This window comes from Polyergus mexicanus, unplaced genomic scaffold (assembly GCF_030449975.1).
Source record: "Polyergus mexicanus isolate NDT 795.1 unplaced genomic scaffold, iyPolMexi1.0 SCAF_14, whole genome shotgun sequence".
NCBI lineage: Eukaryota > Metazoa > Arthropoda > Insecta > Hymenoptera > Formicidae > Polyergus > Polyergus mexicanus.
The window spans coordinates 2,060,314-2,087,961 of NW_027223334.1; the positions used below are offsets into that span (position 1 = coordinate 2,060,314).

Below are 27,648 nucleotides of genomic sequence, written 5' to 3' on the forward strand. Positions count from 1 at the left end.
TAGAAAATAGCCCAAGTTTTCCTCGCGGCGCGACGATATCCCAAGAGCCTGAATACTTTATTCTGGATGCCAAGGTGTCGGGAGGTCATCGTCTGATGCCGCGGCCAGTTCCGAGAATCATCGAGCGAATTCGCGCTTACGATTCTCGCGAATGTTGCTATTAATTGCTGGATGTTTTGTCTGTACAATATTAGCAACAAGTTGTCAAAATTTAAAAAAAAACATACGATATTTCTTACTTTTATATTGTTTGAAAAATCAAATGGATAGATATAGATTAAAAAAAGAATTAAAGTATCACAAAAATAATATGGTTTTTAAGGTAAATGAAAATAGTTGTGATTAATATTTTTCCTTATTTATAACAAAAACTTTTGATCGTGAATATTCCTTGAAATCAACTGCAAGAGACAAGAAAAAAAATGAGTAATTTACAGGAAGATTTTGGATTATTTTAAGTATTTTTTGCTTACAATTTTTAGTAAATAACTTTTATAGTAGGTAAAGTAAGTGGGGATCTAAATCAAATTTTACACAAATATTTATTAGAGTTCTGTTAATAGGTTTGATGATTTTTATTTCACTGGCAATGTTTTTTCCTTGTCAAATTTAACAATTAACCTTTATATTATATACAAAATATATTTGCAAAATATATTTTGCGCCTTTACTTCTTCTTCTTCTACAATTTCTTAGCGACGATTATTCGTCCTTGTTACCATCAACTGGTAAAGAATCTAATATATGTAGGTTTCTTGAAAACTCGCTCTTACAGACTTCTGTGAAAATATGTAAGTTCCACGAAACTCTTGACAATTATAAATAAATTATTTAATATAAATCTGTGATTAATAGATTGATAGAAGAATAGATTTTCTACAAATTAAGCAATAATTATATAAATAAATTGAGGGATGAGAGTAAAGTTCTCAAGATGAAGTGTAGTTCATCTTCTGATGAAGAATCAAAACCCATACAGCACCGCAAGATTGCAATAACATTGCAGCAACATTTTTCTGCAAGATTGCAATATTGCAGAAACATTGCGAAATGTTGCTGCAACGTTGTTATGATATTGCAGCAACAGTAAAATGTCCGCCTACAGAAATATTGCAATATAATATTGCAACAACATAACAATATAATATATATACAATAATGCTTTATGTATATTTATCGACATAATATCCTTAACATATGAAAAAAATAATAAGAAATTAGTCCTATAAGAGTCAGGATCTAGCGTGTATATAGATTTTCTGTATTATAATAATAACGAAATTATAAAATGTAAATTTTTCAGTACACATTCGACTTACTTCAGTGACAGAGAATATCTAAGAGAAATAAGAAAAAAACTCAATTTGCAATTGTGTAAATTCACAATTTCTTTGTATCCGAAATATTCAGATATCCGGATGCAAAAAGATTGTGGTGAATTTACGCATACAACGAGTTTTTTCACATCTCTCTTGTCTTTATATAATCTTAAAATTTATTTATTAAAATCTGAAGTATCTTGCATATTAGAAAATTATTATCAAATTTTTGATTTTATATAAGAATGGAAACTATTAAAAGAATTCTTAGTCCAATGTCTGAGCCCCTGTATTGGGGTAATATCATACGACTTAAATTAACAAAAATAGTTATTATATATTTTTAATCTTACTAGCCGCTCTTCGTAAACTTTATATAATCATCATAACTAAAAATTAAATGCGGAATAGATAGCGCCGCATAATGGTAAACGAATGAACTAGCGATTATTGAATACTTTTTTTGTAATATTTTCAGAATGTTGCTGTAACATTGCTAAAGTTATATTGTACAATAATGTCTTTGCAATATTTCTGCAACATTAAACTGCAATATGCAATATTACAATGTTGCAGCAATGTTGTTGCAAGCTTCAGTGCTGTATGGGAAATGAGGAAATTATGAAAATAGAAAAAAAAACAGGACACGTTTACTCTTACAGCGATAAAATTTACTTGCAACATTAATAGTGGACGTATCAGTATTCGCTGTTCGCGCGTCGTTTTTGGAAACCCGTCGTTAGTCGAGTTCGTAGCTTCCGGAATTGCCGAGCCGTATCTCAATTGTGGAGAGGAACAAGCCGGGACACCGCGACGGTGGCGGCGGCGGCGGCGGTCGTGAAAAATTCAAGGCGGTCAGCCCGGTAATTTGAAAGCGGTTAATAGGGGGCGCATGCGACGCTGAAGAGAGGCAAGAAGGCGACAGAAGAAGAGCGCGAGAGAGAGAGAGAGAGAGATTCGCAAGCGGGATAAAATCGCGCACGGGCTCGCGGCGCGATATTTAATTCACGAATCTCTCCCCTCTCTCCTCCTGCCATGACCAGAGCGATCTCGAGTGTGTCTTCTCGTCGGCCGGCCGGCTGAAAGATGAAGGGGAAGATGACGAAGACGGGGATACGCGCTTCGCGTCAGGATCAGAGAAAGAGAGGGAGAGAGAGAGAGAGAGAGAGAGAAGGGACGGTGGAGATGAAGGGGAAATGAGAGAGAGAACGAGAGGCCTCATTTCCATTAGCGGCATACATCATACGGAAACTCAACGGACTATACGTGGGCGTGTGTTGCTGTCGCACGTCGAAACGAATTGAGATGCAGGTTGCTGTTGCTGTTGCCGCTGCTATTGAGAATGACACCGTCTCTCCGTCCACGACTCCGAGACGCCGCCGTTCCTTTCCCGCTCTCCTTTCCGTACAAGTGATGATTTCACGCCCGCTTTTTGAAGTTCTTAAGCGCGATGTCGAAAACAAGTATGATTAGAGATGAAAAAAAAAAAAAAACGAGTTTTTTTTTTTTTTTAATAGGGGAAGAAACAAAACTGGTATTTTTGAGTAAGAAACTTTCTTTCTTTTTTTTTGGTAATTTTGAAAGATAGTGCGAATTTTCCTTCGAACAAAAGATGCTATGGAAATTAAATTAAATTCGTTTACTGGCTCAATAATCAATTTCAATGGATGTGGTTGAACTAATTACTACTTTGCATTCGTTTAATCAGTTGAGTTCGAATATCTTGAAACAGATTAATTTAATAGATAAATTTATTTCAAAATTTCTAACGGTCACGAGATTAATAGACCGCGAGTGGGGTGTCGCACTGTGATGTTTCGTTGAACGATTTACATGAAACGGGACCACCTCATTATTTCCTCTCTAAAGCTGTGATGATACGAAGAATATGTTCATATAATTTGAATGATTTCGAAAACGCTTTTGTCCATCTTTGTCCCATTTACGTTATGATGTTAATTCATGGGATACACGAAGAAGGAAAGATAAAGAAGAACACATATTGTAATTTTTATTCGCATACGCTCCTATTATTATACTCGCCCGTATGCGCGTGTAATATGCAATTCCTTCATTACGAAAATCTTCAATCGAGCCGTCTCTCGTATATTCTCGTCGTCGGCGTTCGTCGAACGGGATTATCCGCGAGAAAAGCGGTCGAACTGGCATTGCATTCCGAGCGCAATAACGTAAGAACGACGGGACGGCCTGAAAAAAGGAGAGAAGGATGGGAAAAAATGCGGGGAAAAAGAAAAGGAGAGAGAGAGAAAGAGAGAGAGAGCGCACAGAGCTAGGAGTGGGCGACCGCGATATATACATATAGGGACGTTCGCAATTTTCTCGTCAATGCACACGTCAACCGGCATGTCGCGTATGCACTCCGCACGAGCTCGTGTTCCACGAGCTTGCACCGCAGAGGGCGGGGGCGCGGGAGGGATGGGGGCCGGGAGGGGGGATGGGGGTAGAGACGCGAGACAATGAAAAATGCACGCGCCGCGATATACTACTTGTGCGCGTCCAAGTTACAACTGCAGGGAGAGAGAGAGAGAGAGAGAGACTCGGTCTCTCTCTCTCTCTCTTTTTTTTTTTTTTTTTGCTGTCTCTTCCTCTTGGTCTCACTTATGCTGTCCTCCTCGTCCTCGTCCTCCTCCTCCACGGCTCGTCGGGAACAGCAAGCGGGCTGCTCAATAATTCTTTGTGCGGTTTAGCCGAGAGATGCGTGTGCGGCGCGTGTATTGACGCGGGGGCTATTTCGCGAAATTGCCAACGCTCCCGTGCCATCTCCCCCCTCGTGTCACGACGACGGTGACGTTATTTCGCCTGCACCACCGCCGCCTTTCGTCTCCGTCTCGTGGAGAACCCTTCCCTCCCTCCCTCCCTCCCTCCCTCCCATCCCTTTACTTCCGCGCGAATGAACCGTGATGATCGTTAAGAGGGGTGAAGAGGCAAAAATGTGCCTGAATTTTCTGAAAATTCAGGCACACTTTTGTCTGATTTTTCAGATCTGGCTGTCTGAAAGGAATCTCAGATAATCTGTCTTAATCATCTCAGAGTCATTTTTGTGAAAATTCAGAGGAGTATGTCCGAAAAATCGAAGCGTGCGTCTGAAAATTCGGACAAGTAATATAATTTGGAAAAAAGTTCTAGACGCTATGCTTGAAATTTCAGTCGATCTTTTTTATATTTAACATCGAAGAACTTCAATATTCTGCAAATACAATACGCGAATGATACGGAAGTATCTTCTTTACTTTTGAAAAGAGTGACGTTTGAAAACTATTGACGTTGCTTAAGTCGTTCATATCTACTCGAATATTCACACATGTGGGGTGGATTAATGAACTAATGAGTAATTTAAGTAATTCAAATAATTTAAATTTATCGATAAATTGAATTTTCTAATAGTATAATAATATTGAGAGAGAGTTCAGCGTCTAAATAAAGAATATACTTTAAATGATTGGATTGGATAGAGCGTAGAGCGAGAACACTTTCCATACGAGCGTCTGTCAAACTAAACAGAACTTCGTGGATCAACAAAATTTTTTCCAGCTCGTGAGAAGAAGAGAGAGAGAGAGAGAGAGAGTGAAAGAAATGGAGCGGAAGGATTTAAGCGGCGATCTGGATGCATCGAGCGACCCTTAAAAATTAATTTGAAAAGTCAGGCAAGAGAGAGAGAGAGAAAGAGAGTGCGGCCGGAAGTGTAGCGTACACGAGAAGTATAGCGGCGCGTGCTCCTGCTTTCCCCGATATTGCGAAAATCGCGAAATCCGAAAGCGGAGGTCCGGAGGAAGAGGGACGGGAACAAAGGGTGAGAGAGGGGGAGGGGGAGGGGGCGAAACTTTTCAAATGAGCCAACTTTGCGTGTGTCTTGCGCTTTCGGTGCCCGGCGTCTCGCGAAACCCTTTTCGAAAAGCCCCGCATATTAGCAAAGTTGTCGGCTGAGGTGAACAGCCCCGATTACCCGCGCGTTTCCGGTTTGTACGAATCTTCACTCGGCAAATTTTCGGCAAGTTGCGCGATGTTGAGCTGTGAAAAAAAAAAAGAAAAGATTTCGAGTCGCAGTCGCGCTATCTCGATTAAAAGCGCTATACTTTTTATCTTGCCTATATCCAATGAATTCACTTTCAACAGAGTTTTGTGTATGTTATCTGTAATGGGGAAACTAAAAATTGAAACATCAAACAAAATGTCCGCAGCTCCTTCGCCACACTGTCTGAATTCTCAGACCAGCATTCTGTCTGAATTTTCACAGACACGCTTTTCTGAACTTTCAGAAGAACTCCAACGATTAAGTCAGATTGTCTGAAATTCCTTTCAGAGACATCCTCCAGATCTGAAGATTCAGACAAAAATGTGTGTGAATTTTTAGCAAATTTTTTTACATCTTTAAAATTTTTTTATACATAATTCCATCTTATTATCCGACACACGAAAGTACAGTTAATCAAGCCGAACGCGATTCGATGATTAAAGTGTTTCTTAGAACGCGACGATTTAGATTTTAAGTAGGGATTTAAATATTCCTTGTTATACAACTTATAATTAAAAATTAAATACTAATTATATTTCGCGACGCCGAACGCGGTACTAGGCAAGGATTAAAATACTTCAACTCTTCCTTCCATACGGGCGATTTCCGATTTAAATAATTATCCCGCAGCGGAACTCGTTTTGCTTTCGGTTAGAAAAAGGGATTGTCCGGATAAGGGATTAAGTCGTTTTCCCAACCGGTCGTTAAATCGCCGCTAATCGCCGCTTTAGCACGCTGACGTCTGACCGATCGAACTTTTCTGTTTCAGGCCAAGTTGTTGGAGTCGTCCCACGCTTGGCTCGGCGCCTCCACCTCCAGTATAGCAGGTGAGTCTTGTGTTTTCCTTTTTCTCCTCTTAGTCTCGTTTCGATACGTTTCAGGAGATAATCGTCCCTCTCGACACGGCCGGACGTAAACGTGGAAACCTCCACGTTAGACAACGCACATACACATGCGTGCAACGTCTGCTCGCCTATTTCAAATTTCAATGCGCAGGGTGTCCCCGAGCTAATGGCACTTTGTTTAATAAAAGAAAATATATATACGTATATGTGTACATGTCAAATCATAAAGAGAAGAAAAGATTTAAAGAGAATTCTATAAAATTAGTTGAAGAAAATGTGTAATATGCGGTGTTTGCTGTTATCTAGATGAAATTATCTAGATAATCATTTAGATGAAACGATTGAATTATCTCATCTTTATCTAGATAATAAATAGGATGTAATTATCTACATCTTTATCTTAGATCTTAGATGGAGAAATGCATCATCTTCCTTAAATTATCTAAGATAATGGCCTGCGTTCAGCAGAACTCTGCCCTTAGTAAGTTCTTTATGATTCTTTAATATGTTTGGTTCTTACATTTAGATCCAACGGAGACTCGAAGGTAAGATCCAATCATATTAAGGAATCACTAAGCATTGTATTCACAATCACACTGTGAAATTATAAAGAATAGATTTAAAGTATGTTGTGTCATACTGCCTTGTATACATAGTATTTTTTTATTTTCATTGCCGAGTGTGATTCTTTCAATGAAAAGTGATATATAGGTAATATATTATTTTACTCGTTACAATTTTTTCCTGAATTATTAAACCGATGTTATCTTTTAATATCATTTAGATAAAAAGTTTTATAATTTCATCTATTATCTAGATAAACTTGAAATAAATTATCTTTATCTTATCTAAGATAAAATTTTGTTTTATCTTATCTTTATTTAGATCTTATCTTTATCTTATCTTTATCTAGATCTTATCTTTATCTTATCTTTATCTAGATCTTATCTTTATCTTATCTTTATCTAGATGATTTCAATATTATCTACGCAAAACACTAATAGTATCTGATATATATTTATATAAATGTCAGTTTAGAGATTTAAGAAGAAAAGTCGAGTATTTTAAGCAAATTAGAAAGACCCTTATTTAAGATGTATACGCAATATACATATATAGTGTTTAATCATTTCTGATATTTTCAGCATATATTTTTTTCAAATTTAACTTTATAAAGTTACTCTTACACGATGTTTATCGACAGAGGGAAAGTACAATCGGTCGAGGACATCCTGTATAGCCTGTTTCGTGACATATTTAAAAATTACATTTCTCTCCTATAATATCTGTCGCATCATGCCGCCGTTATATCTGTCGGCGCAAAGCTCAACGATCAGTTTCCGCAATAAAGTAGCGACGGAAGGACCGATCGTCCTCTCCGAGTTTCGAGAGGGAAGTGATTCTCTTCCCTCAAACATCCCTCGAGGGCCTCCGTCGTCAGCCACCAAGTTCACGGTCACGTTCGGCCCCCGTCGTTGAATCCCGACTTGGGGAGAACGTGACGGGGAGTTTCTCGTTCTAGAAACGCGGACTCCGTTGATTTTTCTAGTCCTTTGGAGGTAAAACATCCGCTGTTCGGAGATGGATATCTCATGGCCGCTTAGTGTTACACGGGACGATAAGGTTCCGGAACATGGCTGTCGTCGTGAACGACGTCGTCGACGATAACACGGGAGGTGGCAATACGGATCGAGCACGGGGAGAGGTCGAGATGTGAGAGTCGAAGATGGTGGTCGAACAGCAATAAACGATATGGGGGGAGCGAGCGAGAGCGTGGACCGCGTCATTACCCCGACAATAATAAAGGGCAGGAATGCGTTTTGCTTTAATATAGAAAGCAATTTAGATAAGACGGTCGAGCGGCCGACGCCGGTTAATAGCGGCGATAACACGCCCGCGATTTGCAATGCCCAGTGCGAGACTCCGCTGTGTAACTCTTACGACTCCAGGCTCCGCACCCTGCATGTAATTCTCTATTTCACGAAAGGTCTCCGTGCACACGGCGCTTGAGAAAAGATCCTTCGATACTTTACTAGCGCATCATATTAATTTGTGATTTACAAGTGTGACAAATATTGTCTCGAATTTAAAAATAACGATAATAAACATTTCTACTAAAAATAAAATTTTTTTTTTCATCAAATAAATATATTTTGCCAGGTTTTTTTTTTTTTTTTTTTTTTTTTTTTTTTTTTTTTTTTTTACTTAAATAAATATATACCTTGTTTCCAAAAATATTAAATAAATTATTTGCATGTAATACAAATTATAAATTTTTTAAATCGATTATTTAAAATTTTGATACAAAAAAATATTTATTTGAAGATAAAAAATTATTTATTAAAATTAAAGAAACCTGTGTTTTTGAAACAAGTTGCCAAAAATTAAAATAATAATAAGAATAAAAAAACCGAATTTTTTTTTCATTTGCAAATAAAAGCATATTTTGCTTTTATTTTATATTTTACTTATTCGAATATATATTTGCTGCTTGATTGAAATAATTAATTCCTTTGCGAGTATCCCAAAAAAAATTTTTTTTAATAAAAAAAAATTTTTTTGTATTTATTATAATACATTTCTACGCTTTTCTAAATAGGCGTCTATATACATTTGAAAAACATGGAAAAATGTTTAGAATTTAAATATTATTGCAAACTCTATACATTTTGAACGAGATCTCGATCGTGAATATTTACACAAATTGAAGATAAAAATATAATTTACACATAAATACACATTATCAAATTTCGTGAAAATTAATTTCGAAAGTAGGCAAAAATGTGTCCTTTTTTTATATTTTGTTAATATTAATCCTTTTTTTTCCCCTTAAATAAATATATACTTTGTTTCCAAGAATGTTTTGTTATATCTAATAAATTATTATTTGTATGTAATGAAAATTATAATTTTTATTCTCGACGAGCGTATCTCGTAACGTGACAGAATTTACATTGTTACCAAAGCGTTTTTTTACTACGATGCGAAGGTGCGTCAGGCAATTTTCTCAGCCGTATTCCCCATATTCGAGTTCGATCCCTGATTCGCCGCTCGACCGGGAGCATAAACGCGCGTAAAGGCGTCTCTAATTGATTGATCCCCCCCGGTGTGCCATTGCGTGCGTGCGTGCGTGCGCGCGCGTGCATATATGTGCGTTCACGCGTATGCTAAATGCGTGCGTGGGCGCGTATTCCCTCCTCCCGACTCGCTTAAATCATTTTCTTCGATTACTCCTTAACTTCCCATGAGACGCGGCCGTTGCCGGCTGTTTGCTTCTCTTAACGATCGCGCTTATTTAACCCGGCGCTTTTCTCGTCCGCGTGAGCGTTTCTCGAAACGTGTAACGTACATCGAATCGCTAATCTTACTCTCCACGCTTGCCTAAAAAATTAGTGTTTCAGAATCTTAAGAAAGAAATTAAGAAAATATGCACCGAATAAAAATCCAAATAAGATTGTTTGGATAAAAAAATTATTATTTATTTAAATACTTGCAAATTAATTATTTCAATCAAGCAGAAAATATATTTGAATTAGTAAAATATAAAATAAAAGTAAAATATGCTTTTATTTTTGCAAATAAAGAAAGAATTAATTTTTTTTATCCTTATTATAATACTAAAGTATTATCTTTGAGAAAATATTTTTTTTATTTTTGGCTTGTTTGAAAAACACAGGTTTTCTTTATTTTAATAAATAATTGTTTATCTTCAGATAAATATTTTTTTATATTAAAATTTTTAAATATTGATTGTAACAATTATAATTTTTATCACAAATAATAATTTAATACAACAAAACATTCTTGGAAATAAATATTAACATATTTATTTAAGTAAAAAAAAAAATCAATATTAACAGAAAGTATTTATTTGATTGAAGAAAATTTGGTAATTATTTACATTAACGGACATCTCGCCGATGACCTTGACCTTGACATATGTGGTCAAGGACATAATCCTGAGTAACTTTTTCTTATAACTTAATCGGCGGTCATTGTTTATTAAAAAGTTATTAACAAATAAAGTTTGGAGAAATAAAACGTAATTTTTACATGAGTTTGTAATTTCCACGCAAGAAGTGAGATCCATCCGCATCAAGATATTGTATAACTCGAATCAAATTTTCGAAAATAAGTTTGGGTTAGGTTATATCTTCCGAAAGTGGAGCCCCCTCGTAGGGAGGAGGGGGAGGGGGGCGGAACCCACTGCGTTCGCGCATACACTTTCCCATTCACGCAACAATCGTGAGGTGAATCTCGCTTCGCGTTGTAAAGTATATGCGTGGACACAGTGGATTCCGCCCCCCCCCTACGGGGGGTTCCACGTACGAAAAATATAACTTAACCCAAACCTATTTCTGATTTAAAACTAAAATTTGATGTGGGTTACGTTGTATAACTCAAATCAAATTTTCGAAAATAAGTTTGGGTTAGGTTATATCTTCCGAAAGTGGTGCCCCCTCGTAGGAGGGAGGGGGAGGGGGGCGGAACCCACTGCGTTCGCGCATACATTTTCCCATTCACGCAACAATCGTGAGGTGAATCTCGCTTCGAGTTGTAAAGTATATGCGTGGACACAGTGGGTTCCGCCCCCCCCCCCTCCCTACGGGGGAGCTTCACGTACGAAAGATATAACTTAACCCAAACCTATTTCTGAATTAAAACTAAAATTTAGCGTGGGTTACGTTGTATAACTCAAACTAAATTTTCAGAAATAGGTTTGGGTTAGGTTATATCTTCCGAAAGTGGAGCCCCCCCCCCCGTAGGGAGGAGGAGGGGGCGGAATTCACTGCGTTACACTGCATACACTTTCCTATCTACGCAACAATTCTGGGCTGAACGTCGCTTCGCATTGTAAAGTATATGCATGGACATAGTGAGTACCGCCTCCTCCCCCTCCCTCCTACGGAGGGGAGGGGGGTGCTTTGCTTTTGGAGAATATAACCTAACCCAAACCTATTTCTGATACAAAATTAAAATTTCATTCGAGTTATGTTATATAAAACAAATTTTACACAAAGCAAATTTTCGTTTCGAATTTAATTTCAACTTTAAATATCTCAAAAACTATAAGAGACCGCCGATTAAGTTATAAGGAAAAGTTACTCAGGATCATGTCCTTGACAACATATGTCATGCTCAAGGTCATTGCGCGAGGTGTCCGTTAATGTAAATAATTACTGAAAACTTTATTTTTAATATATTCGATATATCATTCTCGTTAACTTGAAACAATCTCAGAGAATCGAATCTTTTTATTACGAAAAAAGTGCATCCCTCTACGTCTGGCGACGTATCCTATATACATACATAAATATTTTAGTTTTAGGGGAAACGACATTTTTTTATCTCTCGATTTATTGAAAACTTTGCTCTTTCGACGGGAACAAAATGGTTAATTTGTCGGTATAAATACGATCGAAAATTTCTCTCGACGGAGCGAATCGATATATAATTAATTAAACCTGTGCCTTTTGAGATTGCGTAAATGCGATTGTTCGCTTGACGCGATAATTTGTCAATCCGGGAGAAAATGCTACGTGTACGAGTTGCATGTGCACGCGCGACAAAACGCCATAGTATGATAATATTATTCGAGTCGAGCGATTATTCCAGTCCGGATTTAGCTATGAGACCATTACACGCGATACATATAGCATCTTTTTTTTCTTTTTTCTTTTTTTTTAGTTCGCTGGCGATCATTTCCGACGGTCGCGGGACAATCGATCCGCGCGCGGAACGAGATTATTCATATTTCAATGCAATCGGATTGTTATGCAAACAGAAGGCTATTTCCAATTTTTCGGACCCTCCGATTTCTTTCGCAATAAAGTGCGGACGACCGCTTGTCATTCGGATTATCCCAGAATTGCCGGAGAGAATCATCCGACACATAAAATTAATATATAAATGTGCAAGAGTTTTTTTTTCCCCCCTCGTTGACAATAGGAGTACCGGACAGCGAACAGGAGGAATAAAATTCAATTTGTTGCGATAAGATCGATTTCGCTGATTTTCTCGTCCTTTCAATTTCCAAGTTAATTTCTTCTTACATAATTGCGGGCAATTCGCGAAGCAGAGATGGACGACGGCGCCGCCGCCGCCGCCGCTGCTGCTGCGACAACGCATAAATCGCACGGCCAACATGAGTGACGTTAACTGCTGCTAACACACGTGGGTGTGACACGCTCTGTGGACCACACAGTGCCACGCGTTCTCGCTTTTTCCCTCCTCCCTACCTTCATCTTCTCTCGCCCTTTCGCTTCGAATTACGCAGCGAGTCGCGCAGGAACGGGAGCTAAAGGGATAATTACAGTATAATTATATAGCAGGTCGGATATATATAATTACGGTTAATATTGATGATATAAAATGATAATTAAATTCGAAATCAATGTTGTTCTTTTTAATTTTTAATTTTGAAACTGGGTTTATTAAGTCAGTTCCTGCGGATTTGTAGATTTATATAGAAAAGAATCTCTTCGAGTTCCCGCAATGCTCGTTTTATTCAGCTACCTACTCGTTTTATCGTAAATTATCTTGATTATTTATTCAAAACTATAATATATCTGAAAGGTTTCGCAATTCGTACATCTCATTTTATATATTTTTAGTTGAGGGAGCTTGCCACCTCCCAGGTTTCGTGCTCCTTCTCATCAATATATTGTGTTATCTCGATTTATATATAAAGCAGTAATATTATTTTCCTAATATTCTCTCTAATTAATAATTACTTGCATTCTCCATGATACCAATATTTCGCTCGATTCCTCCTTCGATATTGTCTTCTTCAAACTTTTAATTCGTCATAGAGAAACTCCTCTCCAATCTTTATTTTCTTATTTATGACTTCAATTATTTTCTTTCATCAATTTTATGATCCACTTTGAAAAATTCTCAGATCCCTTCAATCGCGCCTTCATAAATATCTTAATGATATTTTGCAAATCCCAATCACGTGAAACTCCACTTGCTTTTTGCCGAGTGCTCGCGCCAGGGACACCCGAACGGAGAACAGACGGAGCGAGAGTGGGAGAGAGAAAAAAATACCTTGTTAAGGTTATATCGCAATGCGCGATTTTCGCGCCGTTCATCCTCTCTAGATGCCGGCCTTTGTCCGCGGTTTTCGACGCGTTTCGCGTCGAAAATAGAAAGTCGAGACGAGACGGGAAAAGAAATGGCTGACTATTTTCTAGCTGACTATACGACCCTGCTGAAGCTGAAGGCGCCCACGTGGACGCGACACGATCTCCAGGAGGCGATCGAGGCGGTAGTGACCCAGAAGATGCGCTTTACCCAGGCGTCGACCAAGTACGGCATCCCGAAGGGCACCCTTTACGACAACATCCTCGGCAAGTCCAAGAGGATGATGATACTCGAGGAGGCCGGCCTCGATCCGGCCGAGGAAACGGCCGTGCTCGAGTTCTGCTGCGACATTAGCGTCAGTCCGTACAATCGTCGAACGAAAAAGTCCCTGAACGCGATATTGAACTTCGTCGAGCAGCTTAGGCAGAAGCGCGATCCCGCTTTCGTGTTCACCGGGTTATCGGGCTTCCGTTGGTGGTGGGCCTTTTGCAAGAAGCACTCGATAGTCTCGCTCTATTTCAACGACGAGAACGAGAACGGGGCCGACTCCTCCTAACGTCGCCGGTTCCGCCGGTCTATGACACGTGTATTCTCTTAACGAGCAAAATTTTATATTAGTTTAAAAAAGAGAATTTACTTCTCTCTCTCAATTCTTTACCTCCATTCGATACGATACTTTATAATGCTCTCGATTGATGTAATCTTTACGTAATCCGAACTGGGATCTCTCTATGTCTCTCTCGATTGTCGCGACTATAAAAATCGTCGGCCGAGAATGCGAGAGATGGGGGGGGAGGGGATGGGGCAGGGGGAGGGGATGGGGCAGGGGGAAGGGGATCGCTTTGCCTCGCGGACGCGAGAGGAAAAATGCGGAAAATTTAATGCCCCGGCGACAACGAGTTCATTTGGCCGACGTTAAGGCAAAGGGAATATAATAAGCCGGACTTCCCCGGCGACGCGTCGCGGCGGCGCGACTCGCTATGCCACTATTATTCATTTTCACAAAGGAGACGCACACTCGCATTCTCGGATTGCAAGAATAAGCGGACGTTAAAGGCGACCGGCGCGTTCTATAGGAGAGGCTCCGATATCGATCATCCCGAAATTAAGCACGAAAGAGAGAGAGCGCCTTTGAGAGCCATAAATGATTTCGGTTTCAATGTTTGAGAAAAATTATAATTTTATAATTGGAGTTATAAAATTAAACGAGAGACGAATAATCACGTTCACATATCTCTCACACACACACACACACACACACACACACACACACACACACACACACACACACACACACAGAGCAAAAGCCCGTTCATGAGCAAAACTGTCTTTCAAAACCAGAAGTGTCAGAGATTGAACGGAATAATAATGTAATATCGCTGAGATTTCCTCTTATTCGGGAAAATTATCGAAATGGATTATTCAACGATTTTTGGGAGGATTCGCGGGGGCTCTTTCTAAATCCATCGAGACTTAAAGAGACGTGTAATAATACTTATCGCGAGAGAGCAGCGCAGTGAAAATATTTCCGCAAACGTCGCTCTCGTTCTTCTTTTCTCAGTCGGTTTTCTTTTCCATTTTTCTCGTCGTCGTTTTTTTTTTTTTTTTTTTTTTTCCCTTTTTATCCACTTGTATGATTCCTCTGGAGCATGCGCGCGAAAGCGACAAACCGATGCGCAATCCGTAGACTTCAACGCGGAAAATCGCTGCACAAGCAGGATCGCGGGAAGAATTCGCCTGGTAATTGAAAATCGAACGCCGCGTTTGCGTGCCACGTGCGCGGGCAATCGCGCGAAATAATAACGCGATTAAAATCGGGGGACTTTAATGGGCAAAAAATGTCTACGTTCGATTAAATTTAATATCCATCAGAAACGATTGCATCAACGGCGATTAGCGCGGTTATTCCCTTGTGACAATGTTTCTCGGATCTTTTTTCTTCTTCTCCCTCCTCCCTCCTCCCCCTCATCTCTCTCGGTGTCCGACGCTTCTGAAGTAATAGAATTTTTCATTTAATACACATTGATACAATAAGAGAACTAATTCGTTTATTCGTTAATAACTCCATATATTCGCTGAAAAAGCGTGCAGGAAATATTTTCAATTAAAAAGTAAACCGGGTTATAGAGAGAACGGTATATTAAATATTAAGTCTTTATGAATCGTTGAAATATATTTTTGGAGGCACCTTAATTTGTAATATATTTTCGAAATAATACATTGATACAAATAACATTATTTCAAAAATAATATACGTTAACGTTGTACCTCCAAATCGTGCGTTTACATAAATTTCAATAATCCATAAAAACAATACTGCGGTGTATTATTACATATATTTACACACACACACACACACACACACACACACAGTGCATTATTCTTTTCATTAATTAAAAAAAATTAATAAGAAATTAATATTAACATAAAAAAAAAACACTGTCGCAAAATCTCTTCAAACATGTCGTTAATTTCGGGAGCTCTATTGCATTCTTGCAAATCATGCTCGTGAACGATATCTAATGTATGATTATAGTGCCTTTCATTCATCTGCGTCTTCCACATTAATTGTTAATCGACGAATTCAAGGGCGAATAATATACAATCCGTATTCGTATTTTAGCTCATTTTGTATATACATCTGACCATTATGTATCTCGAATCGATGGGACCAAATCATCGCTGAAATCGTTGTTGATGTTCACGTATAATAAGACGTATAGTTAGATATTTTTCTACTACGAGTTTTATTATTATTAGCTAAGCACATGTTTAAGTTATTAACGTTGCCATGTTGTTGCGAGCGTTGCAGATTTTTGCTGCCGATAATAATTGTGCGAGATAATTGTCTCTTAGTATATATGAAGGAAAGAACCTTCTGTACACGAAAGCGTGCGTATTTTCGTTAACATTCCACATCTGATTATCGAATAATCGCATGTATGAAACAAGCACATATCCTTTTCTTGTTAAAGCAACGCACATAGTTGAATATTAGCAAAATGATTTATATGAATATGAGAGAGAGAGAGAGAGAGAGAGAGAGCAAACGGATGAAGAAAGTATGCCACGTATTTAAAAGTGATTTAACAGCGCGATAACATTTAATCGGGTTGAACGATATTATCGAGCTCATTATTTCAAGTTTATAAATAACCATTGCCGGTTGTATTATTTAATAGCGATATAAATAATACAGATATGTGCGCGAAGAAAATTGTTTGGACAAGCTTAATGAGAAAGTAGAGCAAAGCAACGGGGGGATCTATATAAAAGAGCCGCATCCATCGGTTCGATCATTCGCACGCGACTTGGATCTTGATAACGGCATTCGGCCGGGTTCTCATATTTATTCATAAAAATTATTTACAGCGAGACTTTGCATGTTTTATAAACACGAGTAATCTGCTCGCAATTAAACTCAAATTGCCCCAACTGCAAACTGCAATTTACATCTAGATACAATAATATATTAAAGTTATCCCCACACATATATATTATATATATATATATATATATATTTATTTATTTATATATATATATATATACCATATATAGTAGCAAAGCAAAATGTGCGCAGCTCCAAGTACTTTACGCTAAAACGAGTCATACCTTCCTCGTGCGTTTAGCTCTCTCCGTTTGCGAAAAAATTTCGTTCCGCGAACGCGGATAAAGGCAATGCTTACAAGTGGCGACGATGAATGATATTGGATCATCTCCGTGTGTGTTTTGCCCGGCATGCAGGAGCGCGTGATACTCCTATCGGTGTATTTCGCGTGAAGAGGAAAAGAAAACCGGGATCATCAATTACGGAGAACACAGACGGGGACGGCTTTAATAGGGGTACGCTTTTAGACGATCGACTCTTTTTTGCGACAATTATCGAGTGCGACGTGGCGCTCCGCCGGGTATATCGCTGCCAATAAGCGATACTAATATACCGCAATTATGGATCAACACACGCGGCAATTAATGCCGGAGACTCGATCGCCCAGCGGAAAAACATAATGCCGTTAATTTCCCTCCCCTCCGCCCCCTTACCTCTCCCTCCTCCCCTTCCTCGGACGCTTGATAAGGACGGCTGGTGAGTCAAATTTCGAGACAAGAGACACCGGTGGGACGTTCGATCAGCGCGAAATACATTCCAGTATTGTATATCATTAATTTAACGTAAATAAAAAAAAAAAAAAACGAAACAAAAGAAGAACGTCTCGATCATCGCCGGCTAAAATCATTCCACGGCCCGTCAAAAGGTACCTTCCCGCGCGCGCGGATTATTACGTTTTATCGTTCGCGAACTCCTTCGGGCCCCTCCACCCCCCCTCTCCGTCCCCTCCCCCGGTCCCCGTTCCCCCTCCCCTTCCTCGACGAGCTCGAAACGACGACGCCCGCCTTCCTTCCTCCCTCTCTCTTTGGCGACGACGTCGCCGCACTTCTCGCGTCACGTTATCGTCGATCGTTGTCCCCCCCGGGGGGGGAGAGTGGGGGGATCCGGGACTCGCAGCTCGCGTATTTACGAGCGGCGCGTTAATTGAATCCCGGCGAGAACGATGTAATATTATACCGCTGTTATCGCGCGTCCGCTAAAAGTGCCCGACACGTCGAGGTGTGCGCCTGAGAACGCAAGAGAGAGAGAAAGAGAGGGGGGGGGGAGGAGAGTGCGAGGAGAGAGAATTAAGTGTGAATGAGCGGTATTAAAATAGGCGAATATATACACAACATTCCCCAATAAAGTATCGAAAGTAAGGATACGGTATGTTGCGGATAACGGCCGTAAAACGGCCGCGTTTAAGACCGGTGCTACCGCACGCGGAGGATGGTTGGTCAGATCGTGGCCGTCGTCCGAACAAAGTGTAATCCAACGGAATTCTCGCGAGTAAGCGGGAGGACGATTCTCGGGTCCGTTGATAAAGCTAGATTAGATGGCGAGCTGAATGTAAAACGTCGCGAGGGGGATAAACATATATAGCCGCTACTACGTATTCTATGCGAATATACGCGATAATCCGCGTCGCACTTTCGCTGGTTGCTCGAAAGCGATCGAGAAAAAATGTGTTGTACTTAGTGCCTTTTTTTTTTAGATAAATAAAATAAGTAAAATTAGGGGGTCGCATGTGCGTATGTGCGCGCGCGCGCACGATGGCGGAATTTCCGAAATCCGTTCTTCCGAATTCCGCCAAAAACCCATACTGCACAGAACATTGCAGCAATATTGCAGCAACATTGCAATATTGCCGCAATGTTGCTACAATGTTGCAATGTTGTTGCAATGTTGCTGCAATGTTCTGTGCTGTATGGGAAAAGATTGTACTCTCATCTTAAGAATATTTCACTTATCTTTATGTAATACCTTCTTCGAAAATAATAGCCAAAAGAATTTTCTTCCAATTTAAGAGAGAAATTTTCTAAAGACTATCGGATATTCTTAACACGAGAATATGTATTAAATAGAACGTTTTTTTTTTCCTTACCATTATATTATTTAAGATTTGGGAAACATAATAACAAAAAAAAAAAAAAGCGGTTTTACAAATGGACATTTGCTATTTATACGTTGTCGCAAATTGAGAATGCGCCCTTAATTTAAGAAGATATTTCAAAAAACATCACGTATAAAGAAGGAAATATTCTTATTCGCGAAAAATATGTATTAAGAGGACTTAAAAAATATACATTTCGAGAATACAATTTTTTCGGTATTTATGAATTTTCGTTGTCGAATACAATCGTGTGATAAGGATAGAGCTAAACGCGCGGATCTAAGAATAGACGGAATAGACGGAGGAGCGCGCGTTTCCCAATGAATTGTATTAATCGTCAAATTGGTCAGGAGGCTCTTAATTAGAGTCAATAACTTAACTATTAAATAATCGTTGCGAATTGAGGCCGGCCATACATGCCATACGCGAGCGGGCAGCGGAAGTTACTGTATAAATGTCGCCGCCCCGGACATTTCTTTCGCTTCGTATAACCTCCTTATTAAGGCTCTCCGCTTTTACGTCACAAATATTTATCCGAGTCGATCGAAAGATCTTTGTCGATAAATCTTTCCCACGCGCAACGTTGCGAGAAAATACTCTATTACATCAAGAAGACTCTTATAATGCGTGGGAATGCCGTATGTGATAAATTAATAATGTGTGTAAAGTGACGGTATACCCCTTATCGCAAAATCTCTGATTCAGCATGCCGATATGAAAATGAAGCAATTATAGATTGCACATAGGACTCTACGGTCATTTAAGTCTCGAGCATTTTCGCATTATATGTGTTTTTATTGTAATATTAGAGATGAAATATTTTCAGCGCGTTATAAAGCGCGAATTTATTCGATTTGATTTCTTTTTTTTTTTCTTTGCTGTCGTTGTGTAATAAAGGAAAGTTAGTTTAAACACAATATTACACAAATTTTCTAATTAACTGAGGATAATTATACACACACATACGCGCGCGCGCGCGCGCGCGTGTGTGTGTATGGAAGACACGTGTCTTAAAATTAATTGCAAGTCACATTTACATAAACTGTATTTTACGACGTTACTTTCTGACTTTCTGGTTTAAAACGCGTCTTAAGGTACATATATACACAAACCATCATGTGCATTACTCGAGAGTCTCCGCGACGCAATAATTACTTGTTCGTGTTAAGTAGCGTTAAGTACCATTTAACGTAACGCGCGCGTTTAATACTCACCGCGCGACGCGATTGTCTCTCGTTAAGCGACGACCTTACAACGCTCTGTTAACGATTGTACGACAACGGCAATACAATCGATATTTGCGTTTCAACCTAGAAAGGTAGTAATTCCTTCGACTTACCTCGCCGCAACCTGCTCGCACACCTGTAACACACACACACACACACACACACACACACACACACACGCACACCTGTCTTCCTTAAGCGCCGTTTTCAGGTGACTCCGCCCACGCTCGAGGTATAAACGTTAGATGCACCTGCGTGCATCGAGACCGACGCTTATCGATTCGACGTTAAGATTGCACATTTGCGGAATCGCAAACGGCGGCGATTCGCCCCCTCGTTTCGATCACGATCGAATGAGGACGGACGCGTTTCGAGAGTCTGCGCGATAGACGATCGATTAATAAAAGAATCATGCAATAACGAGGATATTTATTCCACCCTGAACCCACCCTGCCCGTATCCCTCTGAACTGGTCGATCGGCCCCAACTAATAGCTGCTTTTCTGTGTTTTCTCTTTTCCACGGGGGGCGTTAACTAGCAGACAGCTACCAGTACCAGCTCCAATCCATGTGGCAAAAGTGCTGGAACACCAACCAGAGCCTGGTGCACAATCTGCGCTTCCGGGAACGCGGACCCCTCAAGTCCTGGCGGCCGGAGACCATGGCGGAAGCGATCTTCAGCGTCCTCAAGGAAGGGCTTTCCCTCAGCCAAGCGGCAAGGTACGTTCATAAAGAGTCACATGTATTCCGCGCGATATGTTAGGGTTGCGCAAGAATCAAGACAAGATAATATCCCTAAAAATATTGTCCGAAACAATTTTTATCTAATACTGAACAATTGTTTAAAGTAATATTTAACATATATAATCTTTTTATATAGAGTGCCTATCCAAAGATTGTAAAAACATTTCCTGAGGATTTTCTGATTTTTCAAGAAATTTGTTTAAAATTTTTCAGGTAAAATTAGAGAATTTTTTTAGATGGAACTTTTTAAAATAAATTTTTTTTTTCTGTGCGTTTTCTAATCTTTTTCACTCATACGAAGGACAAATAAACCATTTAAATTTTAAATATTAAATTTAAAAATATATTGAAAAGAACTGAATGACTTTTTCTAAGATAAGCATTCGTCATTTGCATAATATTTTCATTTTCGATCATTAATTGTAAGAATTACGATAAAAAACGTATACTCGGTATTGTGTATCCAGTATTTTTTGCTATGACAATGAACATATAATCAAAGAGAGAGATATATATATTTATAATATATTTGAAACATATAATTTCCCATACAGCACTGAAGCTTGCAACAACATTGCTGCAACATTGCAATATTGCATATTGCAGTTTAATGTTGCAGAAATATTGCAAACCCATTATTTTACAATATAACTTTAGCAATGTTACAGCAACATTCCGAAAATATTACAAAAAAAGTATTCAATAATCGCTAGTTCATTCGTTTACCATTATGCGGCGCATGTTGCGCTATCTATTCCGCATTTAATTTTTAGTCATGATGATTGTATAAAATTTACAAAGAGCGGTTAGTAAGATTAAAAAGATATAATAACTATTTTTGTTAATTTAAGTCGTATGATATGACCCCAATACAGGGGCTCAGACATTGGACTAAGAATTCTTTTAATAGTTTCCATTCTTATATAAAATCGGAAATTTGATAATAATTTTCTAATATTTGCAAAAGATACTTCAGATTTTAATAAATAAATTTTGAGATTATATAAAGACAAGAGAGATGTGAAAAAACTCGTTGTATGCGTAAATTCACCACAATCTTTTTGCATCCGGATATCTGAATATTTCGGATACAAAGAAATTGTGAATTTACACAATTGCAAATTGAGTTTTTTTCTTATTTCTCTTAGATATTCTCTGTCACTGAAGTAAGTCGAATGTGTACTGAAAAATTTACATTTTATAATTTCGTTATTATTATAATACAGAAAATCTGTATACACGCTAGATCCTGACTCTTATAGGCCTAATTTCTTATTATTTTTTTCATATGTTAAGGATATTATGTCGATAAATATACATAAAACTATTATTGCATATATATTATATTGCTATGTTGCTACAATATTATATTGCAATATTTCTGTAGGCGGACATTTTACTGTTGCTGCAATATCATAACAACGTTGCAGCAACATTCCGCAATGTTTCTGCAATGTTGCAATCTTGCAGAAAAATGTTGCTGCAATGTTGTTGCAATCTTGCGGTGCTGTATGAGTTACAATCATTGATCAATCAGATTGCCAATGCTTGCAATATAAGAACAAAATAATCAAAGAGAGAATTTTTAAAAAACTTTCCTATAAGTTCGAATAAAATTCTATGAGAATTCTCTGATTTTTCAAGGTAAAAACAAAATCCCTTAGAATTCCAGGTTTCCTAGATTTTTCCAAGGAGTAGATACTCTGTACTATTTATATCATTCGTTTAGTTCCCAAAACACTATATATAATATTATTAATGAGCTAAGTAACTGTGGAAAATTTTATATCGCCTATTTTGTTTACAGTATTAATTATTTCTGTGTATTAATAATTTTTATTAATATAAATATTTTTATTTATTAAATAATTTTTTTTAAATTTCTATAATATATAGTAATTTTTTTTCATTTAATTTACATATAAATACACATATTTTAGTTTTTTTTTTTTAAATCTTGACAATATTGATCAATCTTGATATCGTCTTGATAACTAATTAAAAATCTTGTCTTGACTAATCTTCGTATCTTGTGCAACCCTAATGTGTATTTAGTATTTCAATTTATTCAAACGTTTTCTCTTCAATCTCACTAATAAACTATTGTATAATAGAACGCTATGAATGCTTTTTCAAATTTGTTGAGGGAGAATCGGCTGCGAGGAATCGTTCGTTCGAAAATATTAGGGGAGGGACCTCCGAGCGAGGGGAGGATACTAATCGATACTTCATCGTATTGAAAACTTAAAAATCTTGAAACATTTTCAACGCGTTTCGTAAAAATTATTCATCTCATTTAATAGCACTTTTTTTCAGCAATATTACATATATTAATACACCGACTGATACAAAATACGCGTTAATTTAAAAAATTATTGAAATGCCTCCAACGCGCGCGCTCGTATATATTGCAAAAATAATTAATTTAGTTGCAATCATTTTCTGTACACGATGCACACAGTATCCATCGTATACGTGTGTGTATATATACACCATGGAACCAATAATAAAATTAATAATAAACTCGGCGCAGTTGCATAAAACTTCGGTGCGCGACATTTAATATTAATATCGAGTGATGAAATATGTTAATATAAAAATTAAAAAATTATATTTAAAAAAAAATTGCCATTCCCCCCCCCCCCCCCCCGCCAAGAGTTCGCCTCGTGGCCAGGTAGCATGTTCTTCGCAGCGTTAATAAATAACACGCGATAGATAAATAATTTGTGCGAGTTTATTCCGCGGCATTGTTTCCTCCAACGCGCGCGCCTGACTCACGCGATGTAAACCGATGTAAATAGTTAAAATTGTTATATAAATGTCTTATGATGCGGCTCGTATACAATAGGTGCCGAGTTATTACGCAATGAAAAATTCTTGGAAATTACTGCGTCAGGCATATCTTATCGCCGTGCCCGAATCATGCTGAATAATCGTTCCGATCTGCCGTTCAGGAAGCAGCCGCCTTTAAAATCATTTGCGCGCAGGCGTCGTAAAGTCTGTATCGCGCAACAGCGTCGTCTACGACTCGCCGTTAAAGGGATTTCTTTTAATTCGCGTACAAAACGACTCAGTAAAGCTAAACTTTATTCGAGTTCGCGAGCGATAATTTTTATGATAATCGACTCGACGATCGTCTAATGCTCCCCATTGTAAATTCGCGACTGTGCCATCTTACGTAGAAATTTCTACTCGATTCGCGAGTAGAAATTTTTGATTTTTCAGAACTCGTAGAGTATCATTAGCTCTTTGTTAATATATTGCAACTTTTATGATTAAACAAAAAAAAAAAAAATAATATTAATATATTGCGTAATGAAGAATATATAAGACAGCTGATTGTGAGTGAGTTTCATCACTTCTTGCGAGGAGTATTATTTTGTTAAACGCACCATGTCACCGCTTGCATCTCTCCCACGCGACGGTTACGTAATTTCGAGAGATTGCATAATTCCCATCGCCATGCATTCAAATACGTGTTGTTGAATCTTTTATATCATCGGTATAATAAAATTAATATAAATGAAAATTAATTGTAATGTGATGGAATAAAAACATAAAATAATATTAAAATACAATTAGATAAGGTGATGTATGATAATAAATTTAGAAAAATAATGCAAAAAAGCGAGCGGGAAATAATAGCAGTGGATTGGGGCACAAAGCCATAAATATTAATACACGGTCCTCTTTCTTTTTCCCCTTTCAGAAAATACGACATCCCCTATCCGACGTTCGTCCTGTACGCGAATCGAGTGCACAACATGCTGGGTCCTAGCGCCGACGGCGGGGCCGGTGAGTGTTAGTTGCCATTTTCAGTATCCTCGGAGAGAACGCCTCTGCTCTTTGTTTATCCCTAGAGATGTAAATAGAAAAAAAAAAAAAATTTTTTTTTTTTTTTTTTTTTTTCAGGAATTTAATATTTTTAATTTTTGATCACTGTAAATTGGATTTTTCATTATTCTTAACTTTTTTAGACTATAGATTTGAATTAATCATTATTATTTTAGATCTAGCTCGCATTCCAATTGGCTATTTCACGAATGTAAGCATCTTATAAATTGAAAAACCAGTTCTCTTACTTTTTATATATTTTTGAAAACAATTTTAATAGATTAATAAGATTTTTGCGGTTAAAATGATATTTATAATTTGGATAATTTTCAATTAGATAAAAAACTTTTTTATACATCCAATTGAAAATTATACGAAATAAAATAAATTAAAAATATAAAAACTTTAATTTTTTTATGTTAACGAAAAAAAAATTATATTTAAAAAATAATGAAAAAAAAATTTTTTTTTTGTTTCTTTCAATAGTTTTTTTTTTATTATTATTAGGAAAAAAACCGGTCTTTTTACATCTCTAGTTAAAATATATGATATATTTCTCAACGATAAGAGACCTAGATTTAATGCTTATGGTACACTAGATATTCAATTATAACAGATAATTAACGCCTAGAATGAAGATCTATTTCAAATTTTTTATGATTCGTCGGGAAAATAAAATTGTCGCAGATGATTCAAGTGAGGATCTCTCTTGAGGATGTATGTGTCATATGTCAAAACATTGACGTGACAAAAGCATGAAAATTTCGCAGATTATTCTACTATCTCTTCTTAATATCTATCCAAAATCTGAGCACAATTCTCTTAACGCTTTGGAAATTAATTAAATTTAAAATTTGTCATCGATTCTTATGGGAAATCGCGTATTGTAGCACTTGTTGACAAATTTGAGAAGAAAAAAAGCATTGCCAGCGAAAACATAATTTTCACATCTATTAACGAAACTTCAATAAACATCTGTTGAAAACTTAAGTTACACTCACTTATAAAAGTTACTCGTTTAAAGATCGTAACAAAATACAGTAACCCAAAATCTTCAAATCTATAAATTGCTCGTTTCTTTTTCCTTTTTTGTTTCTTGCAGTTTCAGGGGATATTCGCGATCAAAAGTTTCTGTTTAAATTAAAAAAAAAAAAAAAAAAAAAAAGATATTAATTACAGCTATTTTATTTATGAAGATGTTAAAAACTATATTATTTCGTGATATTTTAATTCTTTTTATAATCCAGACCTATTTATTTGATCTTCCAAACAATATATAAACGTAAAAAATATCTTTTTTTTTTTTTTTTAAATTTCGACAGCTTTTCGCAATCGAACTATTGTACACCCAAAACATCCTTAAGATATACAAAAGGATTTTATATATTTTGTTTTATCGTTTAATTTATTGTAAATATAATATTATCGTAAGCCTGTAATATGGAATATACGAATATGGGCCTAAAATTCCACAGCGCCGTTCGTTTCTTGTTTAACGTCCGATCGTCGCCCTTAAGGCTTTCTCAGGACCCTAGTTAACAGCGCGAAGGACTCGTTTAATGGGCCGCGATGGTGTAGCCAATTGTAAATAGTTAATAAGCGACGGCCGATCAGGAGAAGAATAATCCAAGGACTCAGTTACGCTCGTAAAAGTCGTAATTACATCGCGCAGTTACATCGGCCAAGCTAACATTCAATGGCTTAGTTACGCATCTATCGCTTTATTAGCATATTACATTCCGTAATATTATCCGATTCCATGGTTATAAATTATAATAAAATTTATTAATTATTAAGTGTACAACTTTGCTTCCGCCGTTTTTTTTTCCGAAATTCGAGGCTTTATTGTAAAAAACTGGTTATTGCTTGTTGAGTCACTCCCAATGATCGTGCCAATTCTTTTTGACTTTGACTCGAGTCTTCATTAAGTAATGTCTCCAATTCTGCATCTTCGAAAACCTTCTCTCTTCCACCGCTATGCCGGTCTTCGACGTGAAAATCACCGTTCTTGAAGCGTTGAAACCACTCACGACACGTTCTTTCACTAATAGCGGCTTCACCATAAGTATTTGAGAGCATTCGATGAACCTCAGCCGCAGATTTCTTCATATTGAAGCAGAAAATTAAAACCTCCCGCAAATGACGAGAATTTGGCTCGCAAACTGACATTTTCAATCGAGAATAACTTTATGACGCAGACACAAATCGACTAATGTTTCTATGGGGTTATGTTGACAGATGCCCAAGTTTATCGCATGACGTCTATGATCTATTTATTTCGACCACTACTTACCGCTAGAGCCATCTATAGGAAAACGACGGAAGCAAAGTTGTACACCTAATATTGATATATAATTGACACAATCACATAAATGTATAAAACTTTTCTTTACAATTTTATTATTTTCATTCTAAAATTCGTATCTCTGTTTGATGGAAGATTTTTTTTTGCGTAATAACGTAATTCATTCACTGATAAAATCGAAGAATTCTTTATACGGCGATTTCCCATCCTTTTCGTTCAATTCAAAGTCTTTCGAACGCTTGTCACTCAATTATCGACATACCGCTATTTTCTAAATAAACCGATTTGCAGTGAAATGTATATTCTTCTCATCCTCTTTCTACAATCCTGTTTCCCTTCCGTCTGTAGATTTGCGTCCGAAGGGAAGAGGAAGACCGCAGAGGATTCTGCTGGGCGTCTGGCCGGACGAGCACATCCGCGGTGTGATTCGCGCGGTGGTATTCCGCGACGGGCACTCGCCCCATATCGTCAAAGAGGAGCCGACCACGATATACCCTACCCTGGCGAATTACGCGGCCTGCAATGGTCCGGAAGGCGCGGTCAGCCCGGGTGCGGCGGCCGCGGCCGCGGTCGCGGCGGTCGCTCAAGGTAACACTGAAAGAAAATGTACTAAATCCAAAAATATTTTTTATTTAAACACTTGCAAAGGAATTAATTATTTTAATCAAGCAGCAATTATACATTTGAATCAGTGAAATAAAAAAAATTTTTTTCTTTGATCTTTATTATATTATAATTTTTTTTTTTTTTTTAAAGAAGAACATTTTCAAATTTTCG

General features: G+C 37.6%; 1 protein-coding gene across 5 annotated transcripts in view; it reads left to right on the top strand.

Annotated features, from left to right (window-relative positions):
- Positions 1–27,648, top strand: part of LOC138939514 (protein bric-a-brac 1) — a 378,309-nt gene that overhangs the window by 342,848 nt on the left and 7,813 nt on the right. For 3 of the 5 annotated variants that reach the window (XM_070307352.1, XM_070307353.1, XM_070307351.1), the window contains 4 exons: positions 6,122–6,179; positions 20,528–20,708; positions 24,442–24,533; positions 27,220–27,459. In XM_070307352.1, the coding sequence (XP_070163453.1) occupies positions 6,122–6,179; positions 20,528–20,708; positions 24,442–24,533; positions 27,220–27,459 (571 nt within the window). The remainder of the gene's footprint in view (positions 1–6,121; positions 6,180–20,527; positions 20,709–24,441; positions 24,534–27,219; positions 27,460–27,648) is intronic. The other 2 variants (XM_070307356.1, XM_070307354.1) reach the window with 2 other exon arrangements.